General features: G+C 40.8%; 1 protein-coding gene across 6 annotated transcripts in view; it reads right to left on the minus strand.

Annotated features, from left to right (window-relative positions):
* Positions 1-1,133: 1,133 nt before the first annotated feature.
* Positions 1,134-27,658, minus strand: part of sh3rf3 (SH3 domain containing ring finger 3) — a 96,344-nt gene continuing 69,819 nt past the window's right edge. For 5 of the 6 annotated variants that reach the window (XM_088314973.1, XM_088314971.1, XM_088314974.1 and 2 more), the window contains 9 exons: positions 25,805-26,080; positions 22,339-22,434; positions 17,093-17,413; positions 15,908-16,023; positions 14,025-14,195; positions 10,052-10,323; positions 6,891-7,195; positions 2,546-2,913; positions 1,134-2,276 (listed from right to left, as the gene is read on the minus strand). In XM_088314973.1, coding sequence (XP_088171099.1) covers positions 2,108-2,276; positions 2,546-2,913; positions 6,891-7,195; positions 10,052-10,323; positions 14,025-14,195; positions 15,908-16,023; positions 17,093-17,413; positions 22,339-22,434; positions 25,805-26,080 — 2,094 coding nt within the window. In that variant the 3' untranslated portion in view covers positions 1,134-2,107. The remainder of the gene's footprint in view (positions 2,277-2,545; positions 2,914-6,890; positions 7,196-10,051; positions 10,324-14,024; positions 14,196-15,907; positions 16,024-17,092; positions 17,414-22,338; positions 22,435-25,804; positions 26,081-27,658) is intronic. The other variant, XM_088314970.1, reaches the window with a different exon arrangement.

Raw genomic sequence — 27,658 nt, forward strand, 5'->3', positions numbered from 1 at the left:
ATCTGTTCATAAGGACCTGCATGATGGTGTAATAGTCATGCCAGGCCAGTAGGTGGCAATGTGCACAAACCAACAGATTTTCTTTGACGATCTTCGCAACATCCTTCTTTTGAATAGCAGTTGCTGGCACATACAATTGACAATTTGATAATATTGGACTCCTTTGCATTTGCACAAACAAAATTTATTTTCTAGTTTCAATTTAGATGTATTTTATTTTTATTAAACGTAATACATATATTTTTTGTGATTTTCTAGAGTGATGTCAGCTTTTAATTTGTACGGCAAGAATTTCAAGTAGGGCTTATTAAAAATAAATAAATACAAATAAATGTTTGCTCAGCCAATCAATGAGCCGCACCTACGGCAACAATTAAAAAATCTGCCTCACTCACACTTTACACTCGCATCCCTTCGAGGATATTTATGCACATACTATCTTCCTTTTCAGCCCTTCCCTTGTCACCGTGAGCCGATCCTCAACCAAAAAAAAAAAAAAACAACAAACACACACATAGTGCACATTCCTTCAACACAAACGCACGCACACACATACCGAGTGAGTCAAACCCTCGAGTTTGGCTGTGCTTCTATCTCAGAAAAGTGTGGGGAAAGGTAGATAGTGTGGCAGATGTAAACTAGCTTGGACCGACTCTCAGGACGTAAAAATTCATAAAGCAGACTGTACACTCACTGAAGCCTCGTACAAAAATATCAACAAGATCCGAGTCGCTGTCAAATGTTTGGTAGCTGGAGAATGAAAAGCTTCTGTTCACACCTTCAGATTCTTTGTGTCTCCTCCACATCTACACGACTTTGCTCACATCGCTCTGTAAATAGCAGTTGTTCATGTGGTTAAAAAAAAAAAAAAAAACTTGTAAAATATTTGCTTTTACGGAGATGTTATTGGTGGTAATCACACGGAGTGCAGAAGTGTCATCTTTGCTCCCATTAAACAGACAAAACAACTTTAACAAGACGAATCATCCCAAGGGTTTGTCTAATTTTTTTTTTTCTTACATTCAGCAAGCCATTTTTTTCCTCACTTGAAGCCACCGTGTGCATGGGGAGAAACATTAAATAGAACAATAGAACGATTGCAGATTCAATAAATATAAAAATGAATGGTGAAATTACTCGTTGCACCTTTTTTTTTTTTTTTTTTAAATACAAACAAATCCAGTGACAGATCACAGCTTGGGACAACACAAATATCAATCTGAACATTTATAAAAAAACAAACAAACAAAAACAAACAGAGAGAAACAATGCTACACACATTTGTCTAGAGGTGCAGCGATTAATCGACAAGTCGTCGATTATCAAATTAACGACAATTATTTTGATAATCGATTAATCGTTCGGAGACATAAATGGTCCTTGGAATTGCAGCCTCTGAATCGGGAAAAATTTGTGTTGTATCCGAATAAAAAACATCTCACTTAATTTTGCAAAACAATGATCAACATTTTGGCCAATTTTGTGACTTGTTACCGACCACACGAGTACGTGAATGAGTATTAAAACCAATTTTTGAAAAAAAAAAAAAATCAGATTCAACAACCAAATATTTGACAAATGAATCAATTATTGAGATAATTGTTAGTTGTAGCCCTCCATTTGTCATCAACACATATTGAGTCAAGAAAAAGAAATGTGTGCTTATTGCCACAAACACGATGAACCTGGTTTGGGTCTTTGCAAAGAAAGAACGCACCAGAGAGGAGTTCTGAGGTCGCAGTTTGAAGCCGAGCTGATGCTTGTTGTGCTGGTGGATGACACCTGGGAAGCTTTTGTTTGTGTGCTCTTCGTGTGTGTGTGTGTGTGTCTTCAGTAGTCGCCTCTGTGATGCGACGCTCCCGGGACGAAGACGGGAAAGGGTGGTCAACAATTTTCCCCGGTTGAAAGTGTGCTGGATTGAGAAAGACTTTTGAAGACGTCTTGTGCTACTGTCTTCTCTGTTTCGTAAAAAGTCCACGGGAAGAATCTTGTCGCCTACACTCGAATTCGGTTGAATAATATTTTTTTTCCTTGAAGGTTAACAGCTCCTTAAGGCAGATTGGACACCCCAATAGCAAGCCATGTGATTTTAAAAATTTTTTTTTTTTTAAAAGCTTTCTACGAAGCTTCCAGGAAACAGGCCGGTCTGTCCCGTCCTTTGCAGGGTGCCTTTGTACCAGCCGTCGTCTCGCTTTTTGTGGACAAACACCACGTCGCCCTCGCGAAGCTCGATCTCCGCCTCGCTCTGGGGCGGGTAAGGAACAACCACTCTGTACCTGGACAAAAACAGTCCATTAGACAAAATGTAATAACTCAAACTGAAATAATCTGACTAAGTAATTCATTGCTTTTGATTCTTTAAAAAATGCATTGAAAAAAGTGATCATAGATTGAATCGCAATAGCAATATTGAGGGAAAGAAAAAAAAAAATCCCAATTACAATTTTTAAAAATCGTTCAGCCCTAATTTGAACACACCTAAAAATGCGTATAGAAAGTACTGTAGGTATTGTAGAAAAAAAAAAATTTCAGTGCGTGCACCCACCTCTCCCTGGATAGAGGCTTGGGTTCGGGCCGGAGCACCATGAGAACACTGCTGGCTCGCGTTGGCGGGGGCGACATGGGAAAGTTTGTATCCAAGGAGCCCGACTTCCTGTGCAGAGGTTCCAGCCCCACAGCCCCCGCCATGTCGATCTCGACGGGACATGATCCGGCCCGCCCCTGAGAGACCATGGGACACGATCCGGAGCGGGCGTGATGGTGGTGAGGGTGGTGGGCGAGGTCGGTGGCCAGCGTGCCTTGGCCGGCCGAGGAGGGATTGTGGGTGGGCGGGGAGGGGGGAGGTGAACGCGGTTTCTTCTTGGCCGCCGCCCCTGACAGGAGCTTCAGCAAACCTCCGGCTTTTCTCTCCTTCTGATGGGGGGGGAGTAAGAGAAGCAGAAGATTAATACAAGTCATTTTTTGGGGGTTGTCTTCAAAGGGTCATTGTGATATAATTTGATCAAAAACAATCAAGACACCTGTAAAAAAAACAACAACAAAAAATCAAATTTTGCATTTTTTTACGTCTCTTTGGCTCTGATGCTGATTGATACAACCACAATTTACATGAAGTCCCTTTTACAAAAATATTATGATTTAAAATTTTAGCCATTCGCGTAATTGCAAATTTAACTGACAGAGCAAACGGTGAAATACGTTGAATAATGGCAAAAGTGCACAACGATAAAGACAATAACAGCTTCATAAAAATCCAGTGAGAGGAATAATTGACGTTTTGCCCTTCAAATTCTGCGGATACAAGCACATAAATGATCCTTACGACTTATTAAACCCAATGTACTCTGGTTTTCACACAATCGGAATAACGGTAAAGACACGCAATCAGACTTTTACGTATCCCATCAAATCTCCAAATTTATGACATTTATTCTGATGTCGTGAGAATGCAAAATTTCTGCCTACCGCATCCAGCACTTTAGATTTGCCTCTGGAGTCGCGCAACAACAAAATCAGACTGTCTTCAGCAGAATTCACGGTAAGCACATCTTCAGGAAATTTGTAAAAGAATTAAAAAAATAAATAAATATATATATATATATATATAAAGATCGTTTGCTTTAGTTTTTGATGGGAAAAGCATAATAAGCAATATGAAAAAAACTAAATTACATATCTAAAGTATTCTAGTAAGTAAAGGCATCTTGACATTAAAAGTTTGAAAAACTATTTTTTATTCTCTTTTAGAAAAACAATAATGATTGTCAATAATTCAAATATTAATTTTGGTAAAATTAACAGATTTTTTAAAATTAAATTCAGCAGGTCTAGCTTTAATGTTATAGATCATGACTCATCCATATTTATACTCATATTCATATAGAAATATATTTATTTCACCAGCTGTGCCACACAGTTGCTGTTGATCTCCAAACCACACGAGGGCAGTATACACCCACAAAGCAAATCGCCTCTGTAGCATTTTTTATTTTATTTTTTTATATTAAATGTTATTTTGCACTTGAAGCTCAGTCGCACAGTAGGAGAGTTTGATTTATCCATCGATAAGGTCACATTACAAATAGTCGTAGAAGAAGAGCGCATGCTTGCGAGAAGAGCCGCCGGAGATGCCAGCTCCTGCCCGCCCATCAACTGGAGCATTTTGCTCAACACTCTTCAAGTGCTTTTACAGTAAATTATCCCAAAGATGAATACAGAGGCTGACAGATCAAACGGTTCATGGTAACTGCGCAGTGTCATGAATGTTTCTTCAACTACGGAGGACGAGCAAAACACTTAAAACGTAAAAAACGCTTGGCGGTCGGAGTTATGTTTACGCTCGGGATCCGTTTGGACTGTGAAGTCATCGAAATATATCATGGCTTCAGCATGTTATTATGAAATGAATGGATAACTGCAATCAGACAGCAATGACAATAGTTTGTTCAACTTGTGTGGCTTTTGGAACAAAAAAATGCAAATATGAAAGACAATATGAAATTTTAGGACAGATTTTTAAAGAAATATGAAGAAGGCATTCATGATTTCTCTTATCACTCGTGCTCACTGCTTTTAGTAAAAAAATTTTTTTTTTTCTCACCAAAGCTCCCTCTGACAAGCATCCTCTTGTCTGGCTTCCTGATGTTAAACATCCATGAACATTTTTCTCTGTGTGTGTGTGTGTTTATAGCCGTCTGCCCGACATTATGGTATGTGCTTCATCAGTTCCCGCCGATTCAGTTAGTCCAGAACAGAACAGACGGATGGTTCTGCGTCATTACCAGATAGGCGGCCCAGAGCAACAAAAAAGGTATCAAGTGTGATGATGACGCACAACATAGATGATGATACGATTACATTTTTGAGGTGACAAGCCAATTATTCCGGAATAAAGTTATCTCTAACACGAATAGGAACGATCTGAAGCTTCAATTGCCACTGGAAAGGTACATAAAAATCAAATACAGGTATTAAATTAGAATCAGCCACTTGGAATGTTACCAGAGAGGCTCGTTCGTGAAACACACTGTATAATTTATTGCCAAACTATTAGGACAACCGATAATTCCACTTTTAGGAAGTGCAACTCATCTAACCAACGTCTTACGGGCCCCGAAGACGCAAGAGACAGCCACATTGGACAGACACATAAATAGAATACAAATCAAATCTGTCGCTATGGCAGGAGAAGAGGATTCATTAATATCTTGGCCTCATAAAAAAAAAACAAAAAAAACAAACAAGCGCCATCTTTGAGTGGGATGATGTAAACAAGCCTGCTGTTCCACCATCACAGCGCTGTTTGTCAGCTAGCCATGTAGTTAGATTAGCTGTCCAACGCAGCGCAGCCGGCAGTGAAAACAAATGGAGCTTAGACAGATGCACAGCTTTTCTCTGCCATCATTCAACGCGAGCGAGCATGTCCCGATTTGACATCCCGAGTTTCCGCGCGGCAGACGAGGCGGCGTCGGGGACGGAGTTCAATATGAGTGCCATAAGGTGCGAGAGACTTACTGAAGCAGGTACAAGCAACGGGGTATGCTTAGTAACAGGCGCAAAGGCTTCACTTTGATGCACACACAGCAGAAATTATTTAACAATTAGCCGTGATACGTTTCATTGTTCTTAGTAGGATCAGCGGTGAGCAACTGTCTCTCATTTTGAGAAGAGTCAGGGCACACACAACTACGCAAAATTTAGATCATGTTTCTGGAATGTGGCAGGAGGACAAAACTGTAAGGCAGATGTGCTAACCACTAGTGCTGCCAGTTCATAAAACATCAAACGGTGAACCTTTGTTCATCACAAGCGAGATGTTCCAGACGACACACAAAATGGGAAAATCTGCATTATAGAGAAACTCTACATTTAAAAAAAAAAATAGTTTTAGCTCTCCCAGATGCTTTATAAACATTTGAGAACACATTATAAATGTTGGACAAAGCAAAAACAGATGGCAAGGACAAAATTCATGGGAAAGAGTACCGACTGAAGTATCGGTAAGGATGCATGTGCCTTTAAGAGGCGGAGCCTGCTGGAGAGTCACATGATGTCGGCAAGTCACTGTCTAACTGTTCTAGCAAGGTGGCCAAAATTGGGGCCGTCACAATTTGGTCTTAGACACAGACGAGATGCTCTCGGAGTTTGTTTTTAAAAGTAGATTTTTTAAAAAAGTATATTTTGTTAATATTATTTGATTAATTATTGTTTTATGTCTGGGATCTTTGGTAGTAGTCATTACTTTTTATTATTATTATTTTTTTTTAGTTTTATTAGATTCAGTATTTGTTTTAGTTTTTTTTAATTTATGGAGTATTAGTTGAGTGTAGGATAAAAAAAGTGACTAAATATTGAGTAATATAGTATATTAAATTTTGACAATATGTACGCATATAGTGAAATAAAATGAAGCCTGGAATCTCATGTATAAATCAATTGATGGAAAGGAAAACAAAATGACATTTCTGCGATAATTATACAGTCGTAAGTTTTGGTTTGCATAATAGAAGCAAGATGTAGTTTCAGTTTTTTTTTTTTAAAGAATTTTCATTTTTATTCTATTTCGTGAGCTTTTTCAATTTTAGTTTTAGTTATTTTGTTCATTTTTGTTCACTGTAATAACCTTGGCCATACCAAACCCATCCAGGCTGAAAGTCACGATAACTTTCGTAAAGTGGAGAACGGTCATATTATATATCTCATTGGCAGAGAGCCTTCCTCAAAACTCTTAAAATAAAGTGTTCAAAAGGTGACAGATAAATTCTGCTTTTTGACTCATAAGAACCTTGATCTCTTTACTAAACAAAAAGATCTCTCTTGAACGTCCTGGTACATTTTTCCACCTATGACTGATTTTAAAACCCGAGCCTTAGCTTGACGATCACACTTACCTTCTCAGTTTTGGGTCCGTGAGATGGGCCCGGTGAGGGCGGCTGCAAAGGCATGGCCGGTTCCCCGTTGAGTAGCACGGCTGACACGTTGGGAGGCGTGAGGCAGGACAAAGGAGACGACAGGGGTAGGTGCGGCCGTGAGGCGGGGGACGACAGCGGCGAGGGCCCCAAACTGGGTCCCGGAGACGTCATGGAGAGCGGGCGACCTGATTGGCCGGAGCAACGTGAAGGTGAGGAGCTTTGAGAGCGCAGGGAAGATATCGCCACGGCGGGGCGCTCTGGGCTTCCAGCAGGTGAACTATGGACTAAAATAGACACAAATATATTTTTTGCATTAATATAACGGTGAAGATCCTTTCACTGACAGCAGGTAACCATTAGTCCTAATTAATTCTGGAAGGCAACATTTGTCTCCGTATTTCATCTCTTTATAGACACTGAACTGTTAATTAGAAATAACATGCATCATAAAACCAGGGTGCTAAAGTTATTAGCGCTCCAGCCTCACTGCATGAATGGCAGCGTATTATGATGGTTGATATTTTGCATCATTTCAATGAATGCAGAGAGATTTGACTCAAAAGAAAAGAATTAATCATATACACAACTCTCCACAAAAAGTTTGGGGATATTTGGCTTATTATTTTCATGATGAGCCTAAAATGCACGTTAACACTCCCTGGTGTTAATTTCACATTTTCTAAATGTTTAAATGAATATGTCCCAATGTCGATGGCGCTCAAGAGCCTCAAGTGCAACATTTACAATCAGCTATTGCGAAACGTCAAACAGGATGTTAGCGATTCACAGAGATTGGAAGAGTCACACAAAGGCACGGAAGTTGACGTCCTTGGTCCTGCTGTGAATTTTGCTGTTCAGCTCCTCGTTTGAGAGCAGCACGAAACACTGAACAGCAAACTTAAATTTTAAAGAGAAGGTCTAATTGAGTTCACGTAGGAAGGATCTAGGATCACATTTCACTCCAAAGCCTATTCGAACTATTTTTTTAGGGAGAGGGGGAAAAAAAACACAATAATAGGCAACAAGTTCCCATGCGGTAACTGTCTCACCACTGTCACACACAAGAAAAAAAAAATAAAAAATTGCACAACACGCATGCCACCTGCTGTGTAACACTGCATTACTCAAAGTGGCTTGCTGCTTTGTAATGTGGTCCAGATGTGCGAGTGTGTATGGCAATGACACCGCCAGAGACCGAGGGAAAAAGCGAGAGGCAAGAGGCTCTGTCATTACGCCTACATGAGAACATAAAAACAAAGTCATGTCATTCAGCAGTGTGTTTCTTTGTGCGGCCCAGTCTTTTAGTGTCAAGCAGTGCTGTGCACACGCACGCACACGCACACACACACACACTCCGACTCCACTTGCTCCACATCATCCTCACATGGCATGCAGATCTGCCAAGGTTCATTTCCTTGCTGCCAACTCTGCCCTACAGCGCCAACAGAGCGGCAATGTTTCTATTTTAAAGCCCTTTTTTGGGTTACCTTTCTTTAGCTGTGCTACCTTCTCACATTATTTGGCACGGGCCCCGTTTGTGTCTTCTCTGCCAATGAATTTATTTTAAGATGCAAGAAAAATCTCTCATTAATTTCGCCAGGTTTGTATTTTTTTTCTCACATTTTCTTGGTTATTTTCATTTTACCGCAACGCCTTCCCAACTGCTTTTTCAAGCTTAGCGTATGAAGATGGCCTCGGGGTCCGGGAGGTTGTTGAACGCGGGCTGAACTCACACAACAAGTTCAAGACTGACCTGTGACGAGATTAACCCATCGACTGAATATGTCGAGGATTGCTGGCGGTGACTCGGGATTTGGCGTTTTTTCTTCTCGTAAGGCGGCAACGTGCCTCAAGTTTTGAAATGTAATTTCTACGTAACCACCGAAAAGTCAGTTAAAAAAAAAAAAAAAAGCGCAACATGCCGCAAGAATAAACATCAGGCGGAAGACGAAGGCGCTCTGAGCACTTTGACACTTTCCGCGTTATTCCTGGAGGAGTGTGTTACTGTGCGACAAAACGACCGTGAAGCACAAGGCGGATTTATTTGAATGATTTTTTTGAAATCTACATTTTTTGCTGCATGTTTTGAGATGCATAGGTGAGCTTTTGTTTGCTCATGAAAAGTAGACCTTGACTTGACTTGGCTTCGCTCTATGAACACTGATTTGTTTAAAATATGATCTCCAAAGATTTGATTTAAATGAATATTATTTTAGATTATGACAATATATTTATTTTCATTCATTAGGTCAAAATGAACATACGCAGTTATCCTAAGTGGCAAACGATATCTTTGCAGTTAAAAAAAAAAAAATCGGCAATACAACACAATGTGACTGTTAAGTACGGTACGGTAAATTGACAATCAGAACAGGCGGGAAATTAAATATTCTCTGAAAAATAATCTGCGTTTCATCACATCATAATTTTTTTGGGATGTTTTGGGATTAACAGTTAAGGTATACTTGTATGCATTTACTAATTTTAAAATGTTACTTAAAGATGAGTCCCGTGCAATAGATTTCAAATTACAATACATCCTATTGGGAAAATTTGAAACAGAAGTCGTTAAGTGTCCTGGAATTGATAAACTTTAGCTTCATATGTTTCCACTGCAAAGTTTTTGTCCCAAAACTGAAAATAAAACCCGTCAATGTTGTCCCGAAACCTGAAATCATCCTGTTGTCATAATGACTTCTAACAGCCTTGCAGACACTCGACATTCATTTGAGCATCTGTCAAAACATTTTTTTTTTTTTTTAGCCGATCTTGACATGAGGCAGCACAATCGTGCAAAGGTGACGACAAACGTGTTTGTCTTCAAGCGTGCATTCATTACTTTGAAGTGTGCGCTGATTACACAGGCCTCAGCGGGCAGACGGGCCACTCGGGCGGATGCGCAGCAGGGGGGATAGATTACCGAGATTGTATTATATCATGACACCGATGATAGGATATGTCGCTTTAATGACAGCGCAGAAAAGTGTCGCCACAAAAAAAAAAAAAAACTGTGACACACCCCCACTCAATTGGGCCACATCATTCATCTCATTTCACAACGTGACTGAAAATGGCGCAAATGTAGCGTTGGGTCCCGTTTGAAATGAGCATTGATTGAAAACGTGCTCAGTCGTGCTTACCCAGCTGCATCGACGTGCGCGTTGGGTTGACGGAATGCTGACTGGAGCGGAGGCAGTTCTTCAGCTGCGCCGCTGCTGTCTGCGGCGATGAGGCGGGGCTGACGCAGTTGACCAGCGGCGTGGGGGGGCGGGACGAAGAGGGCCCCGGGGACCCTGGAGAAGAGGGGTCCGAGATTTTACCGCTGACCTGACTGCAGCCGCCACCAACACCGCCTCCATTTCCTGGACTGGATGAACACGAGCCTCGCGTTGCGCCGACTCCAAATGTAGCCCTTGGAAAGAGAAAGAAGAGAGTTAGTTGTCTTTGGAGGGTGAAGGTTTGACAAGCAAGATTGGGAGCTAGAATATATTTTCGGGTACCTGCAACGAATAGTAAAAAAAATAAATAAATAAATGAAAAAAAATATATATTATAATTGCCTGCAATATATTAATACACTGGTGCCTTGAGGGATGTGATTGGATTGATTTTCTTGCTTGGATTTGCAAGCAAAGATTTGAAAAATAAGCGTTGTATGGTGTGGCAGTAAACGCAATTTAGCTCACTTCACAACAAGCAGCAGTTTGGCAGATAGTCAACAATGCTTCCAAAAAAAAAAAAAAAAAAAAAGAGGCTTCAAGCTGTTATTGCCACTCACAGATGAAGTTTACTGGCGAGCTACACGTGAAAAAAAAGAGAATTTCATGTTGGGAATTGAACATGATTTCAAACTCTTAAAAGTAAATGACTGAGTGGGCGCGAATACACAGAAAGAGAGAGGACGCCGACATTCGTGGAACTTCTGGCATTTAATCCAGGTGTGGTCAAACTATGGCCCGGGGGCCACATGTGGCCCGTTAAACGTTTAAATCCGGCCCGACAAACTTGAAAAAAATGAAATGAATAAACTTTGTTAATGTTTTATTTTCTAAATACTCTGTTGTGTCAAACACAGATATTTTGTTGGGATGCTTTTTTTCATTTTCATTTAAAATTAAATTTTTTCTCCATCTGCTCCTGGTCCGGCCCCTCTGTCAAAAAGTTTTAAAACAGCTTCACTGTCGCTCACACATATGACGTGGCAAGTGGCTCGTGTTTCTGTCTGTACTTATCGCAGCCCATCGACTTGCAGTCATATAGAAGAATTATGGCCTCATGCGAGATTGATCTTGTGCGAAACAACTTGAGTTTTAAAGCATCTATAAAGGGGACGCTTGCAGAAAAGGATATTTCGGCCGTACCTCGCTTAAGCCCCCGTGTACGCAGCATTTTTCCATCAAGGATATTGCCCTTTTGAGTAAACTGCATGGAGATGGAGAGGCGGAACAAAATGTTTATGTCAATACGCCGGCAGTTGCGGCAGCAAGCGCCGTTGCATTGATGCTTGTGTAAGTGGGACAGCTGGAAGAGCTCCCTGAAAAATATCCCACACGAGGGTGACATTAAGCTGATATTGTAAAGTTATGTATGAACCCGCAAGGCATGGTGGAGGATGGATTTTTAACGTGTGGTATTACGCAATCTTTCTGCAAAACAGGTTTTGCGGACCCTTTGAAGGTAACTTGAGGAATGGGTTTAGGCTTATGATGAAGATTTGTTGAGATTGTTGCGGTCATTGTCGGGTAATGGATTGGATGAAGCCACTCACTAAAACATGGGACACACAAACAGACTTTTAATATCTCCACCAATTTTTTTTTTTTTTTAAATGTGAGCGGCCTCACAGGTGATGAGGAACAATATGTGAAAGACTTCGTACTGCATTTAAAGTAAACGGTGGACTTAAGATTGCAAACAGCACAGCCCACACATGACAATATCTATGTTGTTTTTTTTAATCTTATATTATTTAATTTTTTTTAGAGACCTGGCCAAGACATTTATCAGCAAAATATACAAAAGACACACAGACATAAAAAGAGACACGACGTACAGTTCACAAAGCACAACATTTCGTGATGGAGTGCCCCCGCTGAACAACATGTCTGTCGTAGTACCAAGACTGACCTGTGGGAGGCAGTATAGTGCCAAACGACTGAAGGCAAATACAAAGATGAAAGATAAAAGCAAGAGAAAATAGGAACCACACAAGCGGGCAGATCGATCAAAATATTGAGATAAAGTTACCAAAGGAAAAGGCATTGTGTTTATTTGATATAGTTACATAATTGCAAGATAATAAAAACCTTTCTTATGATAATTAACTATTTTCTATCCACTTGTACTGTAAACTTTGTTGAAATCAGTTTCGTTTTTTTTTGTTTGTTTTTTTAACATTCATCAAAAAAAAAAAAATCACTCTCACGACACACTACACCACAGCATGATCTATTAGATACATCTGAAAATTGGAGCTTGGCTGACCCCGGATATGAAAATGCTCAAATTAAGCGCAATTAGGTCTAATAAACATGGATGTGCACGGATAGCAATAATAACATATTCCTCACACAGAGGGGAAAAAGAAAGTCTCGTTATGGTCAACTTTATAATACTCTTCCAAATAAAAATAATAAAGCATGCCAGCGAGGACAAGTACATAGTTTAGCACAGCACTATATCTAAAGCGATACCTACTAAATGTGACAGAATGGGAACACCAACAACAGCAACAACAACAACAAAAAAAGCTACACCCTCGTCAACTATTTTGGCGCTGAATTGAAAATGGTGACCGAAATATACTCCGACTAACAGGGAAGCTTTGAAGACACAACCAATGAATCCAAAGTAAGAGTCTAACATAAAATCAATAGTCGTAACAAAATCGTGGCAAATATTTCATGTGGACACGACTCTATATTTCAGATTAAAGATGAGCATGTAGTTAATCTTTCGGAAAATACAGCCAATCAATTAAATGTGCCCAGGTGTGTGTGTGTGTGTGTCAGCCTCTCCTCATCATAATGAGCATCCTTGTAGCGTCGTAAGTATGGAGGAGGGTGTTCTTCTTGTGCAAATATAACAAATAATCTCATTTGCTTGTCGCCTCCACCTCTCTAATTATTGCAGTCGACAATGCATACAAAGGAGAGCGTTAAAGTCTGCCGTCGTTATTTTCTTTTTCATTATACCCTTCTTTCGTCTCACCACTCTCATTTCTTTGCGACCCTTGCACCTTTTTTTGTTTGTCCAAGCCAACCCGCCGTCGTATTGGTTTCATCATCTTCCTCACTGCTTTCATGCCTCATTTTCTCTCTGCCGCTCGCCGGGTCTTCATTATCTTTCTCTCGCTTGTTTGTGTTTCTATCGTTCCTACGCGGCTCGGCTTTTGTCTCTCCCTCGTTCATCGTCTTTGACTGCATCGCGGGCCAGAATGCAGATGAGCCGAGCAGCCGCGAGAAATACGGACCTCCTCAAAGGGACGACGACGGCTATAAAAATGAACAAATATACAACTCTGACCTCAGCACACTTACCTTTTAATCGCATGCGGTTTTAACAGCGCCGGGTAGTTGGGTTTGAATGCTAACTGCAGCGGTCATAACAATTTTATGATAATGATGATGATGCCGAAGATGATGAGTTACTCTCGTGAGGTTGCATCAGAAATACGGAGACGAGACGTTGGATCCATATCGAACATAACCTCTTCAAGGAAGCTGGTCAGCCTCTAATTTGGAAAGTGTTTTAATGGTTAATAGAAACAATCCGCAGCCATTGGAAAACTTTTAATTAATTTGATCAATTACAATTTATTTGTTTCCAGTGTTCGTCGCGTTAACTTTTTATAGCCAACGCTTGCTTTGTTGTTTGGCAAATTTGTTGATATAAGGGTATAGGGGTTTGATTAAGTGTCTGCTGCATGCGCCACATACATGGATCTGCACACTAATTGACAAGAGTAATTCAGCGGCTTGGTCCTAAAGTGTCCAATTAATAATTTAAAATACTATCAGTTTTCTCCAAAAATTAAAATTCAGAATTTGATTTTCTGTCGCTTGTTTATATCAATACGCCAAGGCAAACAAACAGAAAATGGCTGTGACTGACCTGGACACGGGGGTGACATAATTTCCCGGGAAGACGCCAGACGCGGCCGTTCTCAGTGAGGTGCCTTTGAACCATCCGTCTTGACACTTTTCCGTCACGCGGTACATCTCTCCTTTTCTAAGTTCAAGCTCGTCAGCCTTCTGGGGCTTGTAGGCGTAAAGCGCAAGGTAGCTGAGAAATAAAAGTAGAAGAAAATCATGTGTAAAGAGAAAGCACAGACTAACTGGCAGGTATACAACATCAATGCAAGTTTTTCTAAACACCCACCATGAAGACGTATGTGATATAAAGCCCGAACATTAAACATGAAAACTTCAAGCAAGAGACACATGGGATTTTTCTTACGCAATCCAATAGGCACATAGTAAGTAAATATTTTGAAATAAACAGTTCTTAAAGATTAAATTCAAATTATTTTACTTTAAAGGTAAATACAGCTGAACAGTAACTGTATTTCATTTTCTTAGAATTTTTTTTCAATTTAAAAAAAAAAACGGTTATTTTTTTTACTATATTATGTATTATTATTCTTTTTAAGTCTTTTTTTTTTAATTTATCTTTCTATTTTAATTCAGAAAAAAATCAGAAGCCATCTATTTCAACTCTAAAAGAGGGGTTCTTAATCCTGTTCTTCTAGAGCAGGCGTGGGCAACCTACGGGCCGGGGGCCACATGCGGCCCGTTAAACGTTTTCATCCGGCCCGCCGAACTTGAAAAAAATTAAATGAATAAACCTTGTTAATGTTTTATTTTCTAAATACTGTGGTTTTTCAAAGACATATTTTGTTGTAATGCTTTTGTTCACTTTCATTTAAAATTAAATGTATTTTTGTTTCTCCGATGAGGTGAGGTTACCAAAACACTCCATCCATCTGCTCCTGGTCCGGCCCCTCTGTCAAATTTTAGAACCCATTGTGGCCCGCCAATCAAAAGGTTTGCCCACCCCTGCATTAGAGGAAGCCTGTGTCCCACCTGTAGTAGCCGAGAATCACAACCTGACAACTGTAACTGGATCTGCTTAACAGACAAATGAGCTTCTGCTGTCGTTGTTTATGTTGTTATTGTTGTTGATGGTGGCAAAGGTTGAAACGAGAGTAAACCAGCTCTATATGCTGCCTCCAGGTTGCCATGGTAACAGATGTGGGGATCGTATTCTGTCTTCCCATGGCAACAGGAATAGTTGCCAGGTCAAGACTGAAACGTCCACCCTCATCAGCAGTACCAACCCACTCCAGACGTGCGTCTTTGTGCGTGTGTGACTCTCGCATGCCCCGGGAAATGCGGGACTAAAATGCAGTTGTGTCACATTTGCGTAAAGGTTAACAGTTGAGGCGAGCCTGTAGAGGTGCCAATGTTGATGCATCACTTGGAGTGTCGTAAACTTATAACTTCCACACCTTTCTCAGTCACATAAGCAGAGAAAACAGCACGAGTACGAATTTCGGATTTTCGACATCACAGTCTTGGCGTAAATGTGAATGGTTGATTGTCTATGTGTGCCCCGTGATTTCTTTCCGTATTGAACACTCACAACTCCTCTTGACTTTGCTGATTTTCTTCACGTATAACAACTTCAAGGACAAAAAAGAAAAGCCAGTGATTCTTATTTGTAATCCTTATTTTGAAACTGTGCTTCATACAGCCAAGGTCATGGTGCTTTATTGTATTTTTGTCTCCTTTAAAGTTGTTTTGAAAGGGCTTTCTCAGAGTCATGGTGGAAGTGGTGAGTCGTTGTTAGTAGTACAAGTAGTGGAACATGGCCAATATTTCTGGGCACAATGGAGGAAGTGTTTTTTTTTTTTTTAATGCTTGCATATTTTGTGTTTGGAAAAAATACAACAGGAGAAATGTAAAATCCAGGTTACAAGATTGATGTTTACTCACATGTTGAGAGGCAGCTGCACCTTCGCGTGGGCCAACAGCTCAGAGGTTATCGATGCCACTTTTGGGGGCACCAGCACCCTTGTCGAGGAGGGCGAGGGACCTGCCGATGATGCATCCTAAAGGTATGGAGAAAGTAGCAAACACTGAGATCAGAATGTAATATTCTGTATGTGTCGGCAGCTTTCCGCCTTCAAATTCATCCCGGGTGTTAACCGGAGGAGACAAAAACACATTGAGCGCAAGTATCGAAGCAACCAGAGGCAAACTGTAAGTAAGTCTAGGCTGTAGCAATATAAAAAACACGGCAAATATTTTATTTAAATGGAACTGTCAGAGTTCGTAATTGGGAAATATATCAGCGATGTTAAAAAGCTGCCTTATTTTTCAGGCTGTATATCTCTTCACATACTGCTGAATATGCAAATTGAATCTGGGTAGTATGCATTATACTGAACAAGTCCGCTTGTCACTTACAAGTTATGGGAACATAAAAGAAGACGATAACAAAATGGAATAGGTATAAAATTGAGAATAGTTACCACCGTTTTCTTTTTTTCTTTTAGCCAAAAAGGCAATTAAAACCAATTCGACCAATCCGACGTAGGGAAGCGTTGAGGCGTCAGATTCTAATTGATGTAGCGTACACCGTCGGAACGTCAGATCTCGTCGGGAAGCAACTGGTTGGCGTTTCAGCATGTTGCGTCCGAAGTTTTGACATTTGGTCACTCTGATTGGCTGTTCACTGGCGAATCAGCGCACAGGGCAAGAACGCGAAATGACGAAATCCCGATTTGAAAATTTTCGCCTCTGCTGCCTTGATCTTCTTACAAGTACAAAAGCGAGGTTGCTCCATACTGTGGCTTTTTCTAACTATGAAGAATAGTGTCTACTGCCGTCGATGGTATGGAGTGGTATTACATCTCACGGGTGCGCAGAAAGTACTTAAAGCTCAGCATCGCTCTCTGTAGTTGCGGTATGTTTCTCCAGCGCGACCTGCCGACAGTCGGCTCAACGCCACAGTGGCTACGCGTCGGTCACAGTAGGCTTTTTCATGATTATGATAGAAAATAAACACGAGTTAAAACGTGTGTAAGTCTGTTTTGCCCGCCCAGTTGCAAGAAAAAGGGAATTCTTAATTCTCAATATATTTTTGTGCATCGCTACTGTCAGTGTGAACGCGCAAACCTGAATGCGTGCGGCGGCCCTGGGGTCCGAGGAGCTGATGAGGACCGGGTGAGAGATCTCCATACTGTGTCTGTTGTTGAGCTGGGCCGCTCGCTGCGTGACCGACAGAGCTGAGAAGGAGTGCCGCTTCTTTGCGTTTTTCTTCCCTTCGCCTCGCCGATGTCCAGAGCCGGTTCCATTGCAAGGCGAGGTGCTGGGGGAGGGGCCTAGAGAGCAGGGACCCAACGGGGACGGCTCCGAGCTCGGACCCGGCACGCTGGTCGTCGGCGGCGGCGGCGTCGGTTTGTCGATTTCCATCAGCTGCTTTGCCGTTTCGTTTAACTGAGGTGAGCAGAGAAGGAGAGAACTTGGTGTTCCATTTTGAAGTGTGTACCCAAACTGGGCAATCCATGCAGTGCTTGACATAAAACTCTGGTATGTTCAATTGGTTTGAAACATTCGGAACACCGCCCTTTTCTGGCACACTTGGAAGACGTGGATGATTAGAGAGGAAAAAAAGGTCAAAACAAGGCCGTGATATTCTGAGGATTCCAGTTCCATTTCTTTCAATTAGAACAGGGGTTACCAACATTGTGCCCACAGGCACCAGGTAGCCCCCCCAAGGACCACATTAGCAGCCTGCAGGCCTATTCGAAAAATAGCTCATTACTGCGAATAATTTATTCATATTTTTTTTTTAGAGTGCTACGTACCAGTGAGCTCCACCTAAGATTTGGGTTATTTTTTCTTCATCACACGTAATTTAGTGTACATTTAGAAATTGTATAGTATTGAAATAAACAGTTAAGTTCAAAGGTCAGAATAGCAGGGCATGACCAAACCATAGCATTTGTGCAATGTTGTTATTTCAAAAGTGCGCATCAAAATCTAGAAGTAAAAAATAGCACTCTAGAATTTTAGAACATTAGAAAAACAGACAATTAAACAGAATGTTGCAAATGACACAAATGCTCACAGTTTCAATAAAGTCGGTGTGCATGAAAACCTTTCCAAACTGAAGCAGCATTTTGCGAGTTTGTTGCGTCTTTGCAGCTCAACCCCCAAATCGTCCAAACCATGGACAAATTCCGAGAATGGTCGAATTGACCAGGAATGGTGGAGAATATTCCAAAAAGCTCAATCAAAGCATGACGTAATTATATTCAAGACAAACGTGGTTGTTCGTACACCCCTTTGCAGCTGTCCGCCTCTCTCCCGCGGAATACTTCCAAGATGTTGGATGTGCCTGTGGACATTTTTTGACCACTGGTGCAGAAGAATATTTGAGAGGTCAAAAGCTGTTTGGTGGGGTTGAGGTCATGACTCATCCCATTTGTGTTCCTATACGGAGGCCAAATCATGATGTGACATGAGCTCCTCGGCATGAGACATGTAGCACATTTCCAGTTCCGTTATAATACGGGCATATTATCATGGGCAGCGATATCAGACGGTCTGCCAGCATTGGGACTGAGGGGATCGCTCAGTTCCTAATCTGCGTTGGTCCTTTGAGCTCTGATACACAATCAGCTCATTCTCACGAGCACAAGTGGCAAATCTTCACAATCCAAGTTGTGACGGGCTGCCGCATTGGACAGTTGTTTATCAACAGGGATGTGAATGCAGGCCAGCTGAAGAAGCCAAAAACATTGGACAGCGGCTGCGGGGACGAGTTGAATACAAACGAGCAACTTGTCCAGCAAAGCTTGGTGGACAATGTGCTCATCAGTTACGGCGTCGTGCTCGTTTAGGCAGAAGATGCGACTGTCAGCAGGGTCAGGCGTCATAAAACAAGTCTGATTGATTGTGGTTTTCTTTTTCCAAGGCTCACATTGCCTCATTTGAATTTTGCCATGAGCTGTCTAACTATGAGGTGTTTTCTCTCATGTGAACATTCATAATCGCATATTTCAGCTCTGACAGAGAATTTTCATTTGGCTTCCGCGACCTTTAGTTTAATTTAAAAAAAATCCTCAAAATTATATGACTGAAGTGTAATCGATCCTTGAAGTTGCAAATGAGCATCATAAACAAATGGCAAAAAAAAAAAAAAAGCGGCAAAATAATAATAAGAAATATCACAGATGGAAAGCCCTAAATGCTGACTGGCGAGGAGTTCATAAAATATTTTTTGTTCAGTCTCCCTGAGCAGCTATTGAGATTGGGGATCCTGCTCTATAATAGATTATTGATATCAATTAGCTCGTTAACGCCACACTCAAGCATATGCAATGACTGGTCTGCCTGATATTCGCATAAATGATGGCAAAAAAATATTTAAAAATATTATTTTAATTTTTTTGACTGTTTCCAAGTTGGCTGCTTACTGTGCTGTTCCAAAAACTTTTATGTTAAAATAACCAACACAGAAAAGCAGCCGTAAGCACAACACTTCAGTTCCAAATAAAGATATTGATATTGCTGAACTCAGCCTTTAAAAAAAATAAAAAATTATAATTCTTTCATGTATCTTGCGGCCTGCGTTTATCATCCTCAAGGATGCACCACTTGCTCGCACTCAGCAATCGGAGAAGGCTGGGCTTACTCCAGGGTGACGATAGGGTGTTAAAAAACAGGGGGCACAAAACAGGTGCTGAAGAATAAAACACACCTTTTTTTTTTTTTCTTTTTCCTCAGCGTGAAAGCGTTGGAAGGCGTTCAAGTAGACAATCAAATTACAAGCAGGTGCGTGTGCATGGTCCCTATTTAATTAATGAACACTTCACAAGTAAAATAGGTTCTTGTTAAGCACCTGCATCGCTTTAGAGGACATTCAATTGACTTGCATTAACTTCCAGGAGACCAACTAAACACAAGCACACACTGAGGAGTAGTGATATATAAAGTAAAGCGGAAAGAGACAACATCATCAGTTTTTTTTTTTTTTTGCCCTCTGACAAACTTCAGTCGTCTTGGATCAACCTCACCTAAGATGCTACAAACACCCCCTGGAGGGAGAAGTGGAGAATTTCAAGAGAGAAAGGAGAACCGTGTACAAGAAGAGCCTAACAAAATATAGGCTGTATTTCCATATTAATAAATATGCTAATCAAGCCAAATCATATGCAAATGAGCATGATGGATTGAAGCTGCGATTCTCATGGGATGGACTAGAGGACACGTTCACAAACTCCCCAGACGCAGAAGGTCAGTGACACGACATACAGCCGCTCTCTCGAAATTTATCCAAACTAATCAAGTCATTTTTACGGACTTTATGCAGACGCACACTTGCCTGGCGCCGCAATAGTGCCGGGTCATCACTGCAGTAAAGGTGATAAAGGTGCGTGCGGCGGGGGAGCGAGAGCGAGAGAAAGATATGGCTGATAGAAACAATTCTTTACTTGGCTGAATAAAAAAAAAAAAAATCCAAGGGTAAGCTATGCTTTGAGATAACTCGTATTTTCAATTTGACTCCGAAGGTGAATCATAGCAGGAGTCAAAGCTATGTGCGGATATCTGCACAGAGAATAGGTTGACGGCATACACTTCCTTCATCCACAAACACAAAGATCCTTTTTTTTGTACTTTTGATTCCACAAAATTGAGACATTAGTGAACGTCATGTCATGAATCTGTTTTTATTGATTTGAGAGAGGGAGGACAGCGCCGCGATGGGAGCGAGCACAGTCAATTTCAGGTTAAAAGCTGTACTTTTATGTACCATTTCTATAATAAATTCTTCCACATTTTATTTTCTACTTAAAAAAGAAAACTTAAATTCTTCTTCTTTTTTTTTTTTAAAGATTCTTTTGCCTTAAAAATGTTATTTTGCAACTATGTGAAGCACATTGAGTTCCTTTTTGTAAGAAATGCACTATAGAAAAAAAGCTGTCTTGCCTTGCCTTGAATCATGGCCGATCAAAAGAGCTCCTTTTATCCCCTTTGAAGGCAGCGCACACGAGACACTCTTGACATGAGCGAACGGGTACATGGGAGAGGACACTTTGAGACACCCCCCCCCCACCCCGCAATAATTTCTGACCCTCTTAATATGAGCAAAAGTGATTTTGCTTTTCATATTTCAAACTTAAGCTTTAAGAGAAGAATGTGAGAACAAAATACAATGTGGGCTGTACATTTCCATACATCGGAAATAACAATTAAACACACGTCCCTCCCCCGTGTTACGCGCAGCTCTCCCTTCATACGCTGCAAATTCGTTCGATGATTGGCAGGCAGTTTGATTCTATTCTGTTATGCGCTGCAGTGACTAAATCCAACCTGTTCACACGCATCACTAATTATGAGCGGGCTCAAAGCAGCGCAGCAAACACGAAGAACAGGAAAAGGAATCATGGCGACCCTCTTCCCACCACCCACAGCTTGTACGCTTAACACAGCCAGAAAACGGGAAGGTTAAATCGTTTCAAAGTCCTCACTCCCTCAAGCAACCTTTTACATCTCCTCCCCTTGAGCTGGTGCAACCAAACCCTGCTTAGAAAATTGTAAAAAAAACAAAAAAAACACGAGTGCATATTGCCTGCTGTGAAAAATACTAACCATTATCTTCTGATATGCCGCCAACCTCCTCCAGTCTTTTAGAAACTGCAGCGCATTTACAAATCCCACACCATGCAGTGCAATACGCTGACAAGATAACACAAATCCAATCTCTCCCAAGAAGCAATAAACACCAAATAGTGATATGAATATAGATACACAAAATGGAAGAAAAAAATATATTTTATTATCCATTAAAGGTTGACGCATTTCAAAAACACATTCTTAAAAGACAGTGGCGCCATAACGCTTCTTTTGTCCAGGCATCCTTCTTCCCGCCTTTCGGAGATAATGGTTCTAAAATGCAATCATCTTTACATCTGGACGATATTGACCATCCTGTCAAATGATTTGTCAGATTATTCTATTTTGTCCACACAAGCACCAGCTGAATTCCAGCTAGGTGCCATTCATTAGGGCTTGTTGACGCTTATTGCAGCCACACACACACACACACACACCCTCGACATGTCTTCGTGCCCCCGCTGGTTCAGAATGATGGAGAGGTCTACATTATTGATGGATCTCGATTTAAAAGGAACCCCTCGGATTGATTTATATCAGACTCTTGAGTACGTGGGGGCCACGCCAGATATTTTTACATGGTGACCATGTTTTTATAAGACAAAATGGTTCATAGTGATAACATCTGAAATTGAAATTAATTCCCTGCTTTGGTTATTTTTTTAAGCATATGCCCCGATATGTGGTACACCTACAAAATTCAACGTGAGCCATGACGAGAGTGCGTTGTCGAGGTTTACCTCCACATAGAGGATGGGGAAGATACCGATCTTGTCGCCCAGCATGCCTTCCGCCCAGTTTTCATCCACCCTCCTGATTACCGTCAGGACTTCATCCTGGCGCAAACAAAAGCGCACAAAACACAAACACAAAAGGACAACGTTTCATATTACGGTGAGATTATTTGGCATAGGATAGTTTTGAAATCACTCAAACAATTAACATGTACATTCAAATCACAGTAAAATGTATGAAAATACGATAAAAAAAAAATCATACAGAGTGGTGCCTTGAGATACGAGTGAGATGCGAGTTTCTCCGAAAACTCGAGAGACGAACAAGCAGTATTTTGACAGAACAACTGTTCATTGCCACTTGACTGTCAAATTAAACATCAAATAAAGAGAGGTATACATTTTGCTTTAAAGCTTGCTAGCTTAATGCTAACAGATAAGGGTAAATGCCATAGACGGGGTAATGACTTTTAACGTATAAAAAAAAAAAATACAAGAATTTTTGTCATGTTTTTTCAGGGCGTCTGGAACGAATTAATGGCATGTCCATTTATTTCAATGGGGAAATACGATTTGAGATGTGTGTTTTGCTTTACAAGCAAAGCCATGGACCAAATGAAATTCATATCGCCGACATTTTTCACAAAAGCAGTGACAGCATTTCTTGAGAAATTACATGATGAAATCATATTTATAGCAAAAGAACAATGCTAACTGTCGACAGCCGTGTATTTTTTACATCGTCCGACAAAGAGCAATGAAAACCGCCACATACTCACGACGTCGAATAAGTACATGCTTGTTTTACATGACTGTTCTTTTTTTTTTTGAGCTCCCGCTATATACTGGGGCCTTGTATAGGTCAAGCTACCCTTTGAGTTTGGTGAACGCTGTTATTTTTGGAAACATGAGGGTAACCACCCGAAGACAAAGCTGTATTTTGGGGTGCGTATGAAGGAATGTTCTTACTCGACTATGAGCGGAGCCGAGCCGAGCTCCTTAAGCAAACTCGGTCCAAGCGACTCGGTGCTTTAATGCACAGGACGTGACACGTCGGCATGCACTTTAGCAGCAGTCCAATAGCATGTCTCGCGTTTATCTGTCCACATCTGATAAACCGTTCTCTGCAATATCCCAGAAAACACAAAGGAAGATGATGACCGCTTTCACTTCGCACACACACACACGCTCGCCACACATGCGTGTTTTTCCTCTCATCACGTGGCGAGACCATGAGGGCGGCAGTGATAATGTAATCCTGCTTAATGACTTTGTATTAGTCATAGTGAGTAATTACCTTTCCCACTGAGAAAACAATCACACACACACTGGTTTTGCATGACAACACGCATTTTGCGCGCGGCAGGGAAGTGCAGATACAGCGCAGTGTCATATTGTAACATCTACCTGTTGATTCACTGACACTTTAATTTAAAAAAAAAAAAAAAAAAAAACGGGGGACAACATCAGGATGATATTTTAACTTATTCACGACGACCAGCCGAGAAATTCTTTTTTTTTTTTAAATGGACGTCTTTAGCCGTCAATGGCAGTAAATGAGTTAAGAGTGTTCGGACATAATGCTGTAGAGCACATGCTGTGATTTGTGCAATACAATGTAATCGTTATTTTTCAGAATGGTGAGGTCAGGAGCCTTTCACAAAATAGCTGGCGTAAGTGCAGGAACAAAATGATAAGCTTTGAGTGACATAACAGAACAGAGTGTCGAAATTACTGTTTACACCGAACGGGGCCTGGGAACACGCTTGTGGAGGAGCATGCTCTCTCATTTTGTTCTCACCGTTCCCTCTCCGTCTTTTCAGAGGAACACGGAGCGGATCATTTAGTAGAATCAGGCGGAACATTTTATTCAGTTGAAAGTGTTGAAAGTGTAAAAAGAACAAGAAAAAAAATACATGAAACGTCTTGTAATAGCTTTTCCCAGATTCCATGCAAATCTTTCTTATATTGTTGTCCATAACAATTCTGCAATCCCACAAATTGTATTCATAATTTGCTTGTCTGGACTGCATCAAAGCAGCAAACAATGGTGGCTTGTGGCTATTTCATCACACGTTTGGCAACGGTTCACTTCACACTCACACTGGCAGCTTTAACAATGGACCAAAATTTGCCGCCATGCAATTGGATGAAAAGAGCTTCGAAAATGCAACAAAGTAAGCAAAATTAGTTTTATTATTTCCCTGTTGACATTCAAACACTCTTATTATGGCTCCAAAAATATTTGAGTTTCTCAGTGATGGCAGTCTTTCAGTATAACATCTTCTTAATGAAGAAGACCAATTAATTTATTCGGTAGAAGTTTGCTGAGGTCCAGGATTCTGTACAACCACGACATTCTATTGCGATGACTCGTGCCTTTCAGTATTCCACAGGTGTCCCTCAGTTCAGCGATCATGTGTTCTTAAATGCTGTTATCTCCCATCCCCGCCCGCGACGATAATTACCAGCTTCATTTTGATCACGCAGATGACAATGACCTTACATCCAAAGAGATGAGGCGCGCGGTATCGGTGGGCTATCAAAGTGGCCCGAACAAAGCTCTCTCTAATTCTGGATGAAATCGTCTCGTGTTTCTTTAATGTGCACCTCAGAACTTAACAGCGACGAGCATCTGACCCGCCGCTGAGATTATTGTCAGGAAGAGAACACGACAGATGGAATCCCAGTCGAAACATGGCCTCGATTAACCGCATCATTTTCTTGAGCGATTTCTTTGAGGGTTCTGCTGAATGAAGTGATACTAGCACCTTGACAAAACCAAAGTCAAGATACCATTGTACTTAAACGTAACCAAAAAGAAAAAAAATCGTGATCATATTTATGATGAAATTTATATATATATATATATAAGATTTATATAATTTATATAATTTATATATAATTTATATATATATATATATATATATATATATATATATATATATATAGATTTATATAATTTATTTAATTTATATATATATATATATATATATATATATAAATATATATCTATATATATATATATACAATTCAAGTCATATTACATCTCAGTGTTGTATTTTTAGGTGAGCGTTTTCATCCAATCAGAATTCAACTAGCTCGTGTTGCCAGGCAGATTTCATAGTACCAGTGGCAGGTTCTAATTGTCTTCGCCTTCAGAAATAATCATGCGGGCGTCTGTGCTGTGTGAGTTAACGAGCTCTTAGAGCTCGATAGACAGTTGCGATCGCCAATCAGATCACAAATTGGTGACAGTAAGGCATTCTCGTAGGCCTCATGCGTCTTGCGATACCTCACTTGTGGAATCAACAAATCCACGCCAGTCATTCTTATCCGGTGACCGTTCAAAAAGCAAAAGTATATTCTTGCTTTTCTCTATCCAAAATGCCCAAACCATTGTTAATAATGCAATTTCTATGTTCATACATCAAAACTTAGCGGTCTCTAAATGGCTGATTGTGTGTGTCACCTTGCTGAACGCCAAGCAGTCTTTATCTTGGTCTTTGTTTTTGACCTCAAAGTCGTACAGCGCTTTGCCCTGCGGCGGAGTCTGGCTCAGGGGCCGCAGCAACTGGATGTAACTCGCGGGCAGGAACCCGTGGCAACCGCTTAACTCCCCGTGGTACCAGTTGTCGTCCACTTTGCGTCGCAGGATGATGATGTCACCCTTGGAGAACTGCAGGTCGCCTGGCTCCTTGCCCTCGTAGGAGTAGAGCGCTTTCCCGCAAGGCAGCGCTGGGATGTTCTGAAAGGGAATGTAAGACAAATTCATTGTCAGCTGGCCAATCATGTACGCGACAGGTGTTTGAAACTGCTATACAGGCGTCGTAACTGAAGAATTCGGCGGAATGTGAGTGATGAAGCAATTCATGCAAAGTGGAGCGCACTGTTCCAATGCAAAAACGCTGAGCTCATGCTGATTGAGTGTCGTCAACTTTGTGCTCGAAGGCACAAGAAGAGTCTGGAAAATATTTTATTGATCATCAGAATCTGAACGATGTTTTATGTTGAGAATGAAGTGCTTCCGCCTGAGCCTCTGTTAAAACGCTCATCTTAGACGTGTGATACAAGAAATAGTAAGAAAAAAATGCACACTTCCAGATAATGCAACTTACAATATAAAAAAAGTTTAAATCAAAGACAATCTTGGCCGTCCTACCAAACGTGCACTTTTTTTTTTTTTGTGGGTTGACTCGAATTTACAAAACCGCTCTGCGTAATATGTTGTGACAAGCTCGCAAACGAGGCAAAGAAGGCATCAAACGTGCTGTGGCACATGGGGCCCGAGCAGCTGGCAGCAAAAAACACGGTTTGGGAGGTCTTTGAAAAAAAAAAAAAGGAGTAACCCAAGATGGCACCGACTCTTTGAAGACAGACAAGTGCAGGACTTCCACTAATTGCTACAAGTAGATTGGACCTAAGTCGTGACTTAAGAAAATGACATTACATGATTAAAAAGAATACACTCAAAATTTCCAACAAAATCAAGTCGGCCCGCATTTATTCGAAACTTGTTGCGCTCAGTCAACAGATGTTATTCAACGCCATTTTTCATGCGACACACAAAATGCATTCTCAAAACCTCAGAGGAGGATTAAAAGAAATCCTGTCTTGCATTAGTGTCACAGAGTAGAAATTATTCCAAAGAACACCTAACAAACCCCGAGGTTCCAATTTCCAGTGAACTGTTGTTTCATTATGCTTCCCCCGTTTAAGGAGGTGAAAGTGTTCCTTTTGTGTGAAGACTGGAACAAATCGCTTTCAACTCAACTTGATAGCGTTGGTTTGTTTCCATTGTTCTGGTTTCATTTTCAACAATGGCCGTACTCCAAAAACGGCACTTTTATGCTGCAGTACATGAAAAATTATGGAGAAACTTCCGGACATAGTACTTTGATTTAAAATGGTTTGAAAAAAGTAATCAAATAATGCGTTCAGAGTTACACGTGGCAGACTTTATATGGATTAGTGTGCTTTCAAGCGATCTTAGCTTAGCTTAGCTTGCTAGCATGCTAACAAAGTGACCTATTTATGATCAAGATATCAATATCAAGCAGGGATCACGTGTGAGTGGAGAGTCAAAATGAGGCGAACAAGAGACAATGTCGACTACTGGATGCTATTTTCAAGCCTCAATGCGATAAAGTATCGCTTCAAATGTCACGCTAACAGTTTTAGCTTATGATTGAAATGCCTCATGTTTCGGGCTACACGTGAGTGTGGCAAGACGGTCCAGTTGGATGTTAAATGGACAACTTGTTACTCTAAATTGTTTTAGTTGAAATGTATGCCATGATCAGGGAAAGTTTCTGAACAATATTTG

This window comes from Idiotropiscis lumnitzeri, chromosome 14, assembly GCF_059441095.1.
Source record: "Idiotropiscis lumnitzeri isolate Australia: NSW breed Sydney's pygmy pipehorse chromosome 14, RoL_Ilum_1.0, whole genome shotgun sequence".
Lineage (NCBI taxonomy): Eukaryota > Metazoa > Chordata > Actinopteri > Syngnathiformes > Syngnathidae > Idiotropiscis > Idiotropiscis lumnitzeri.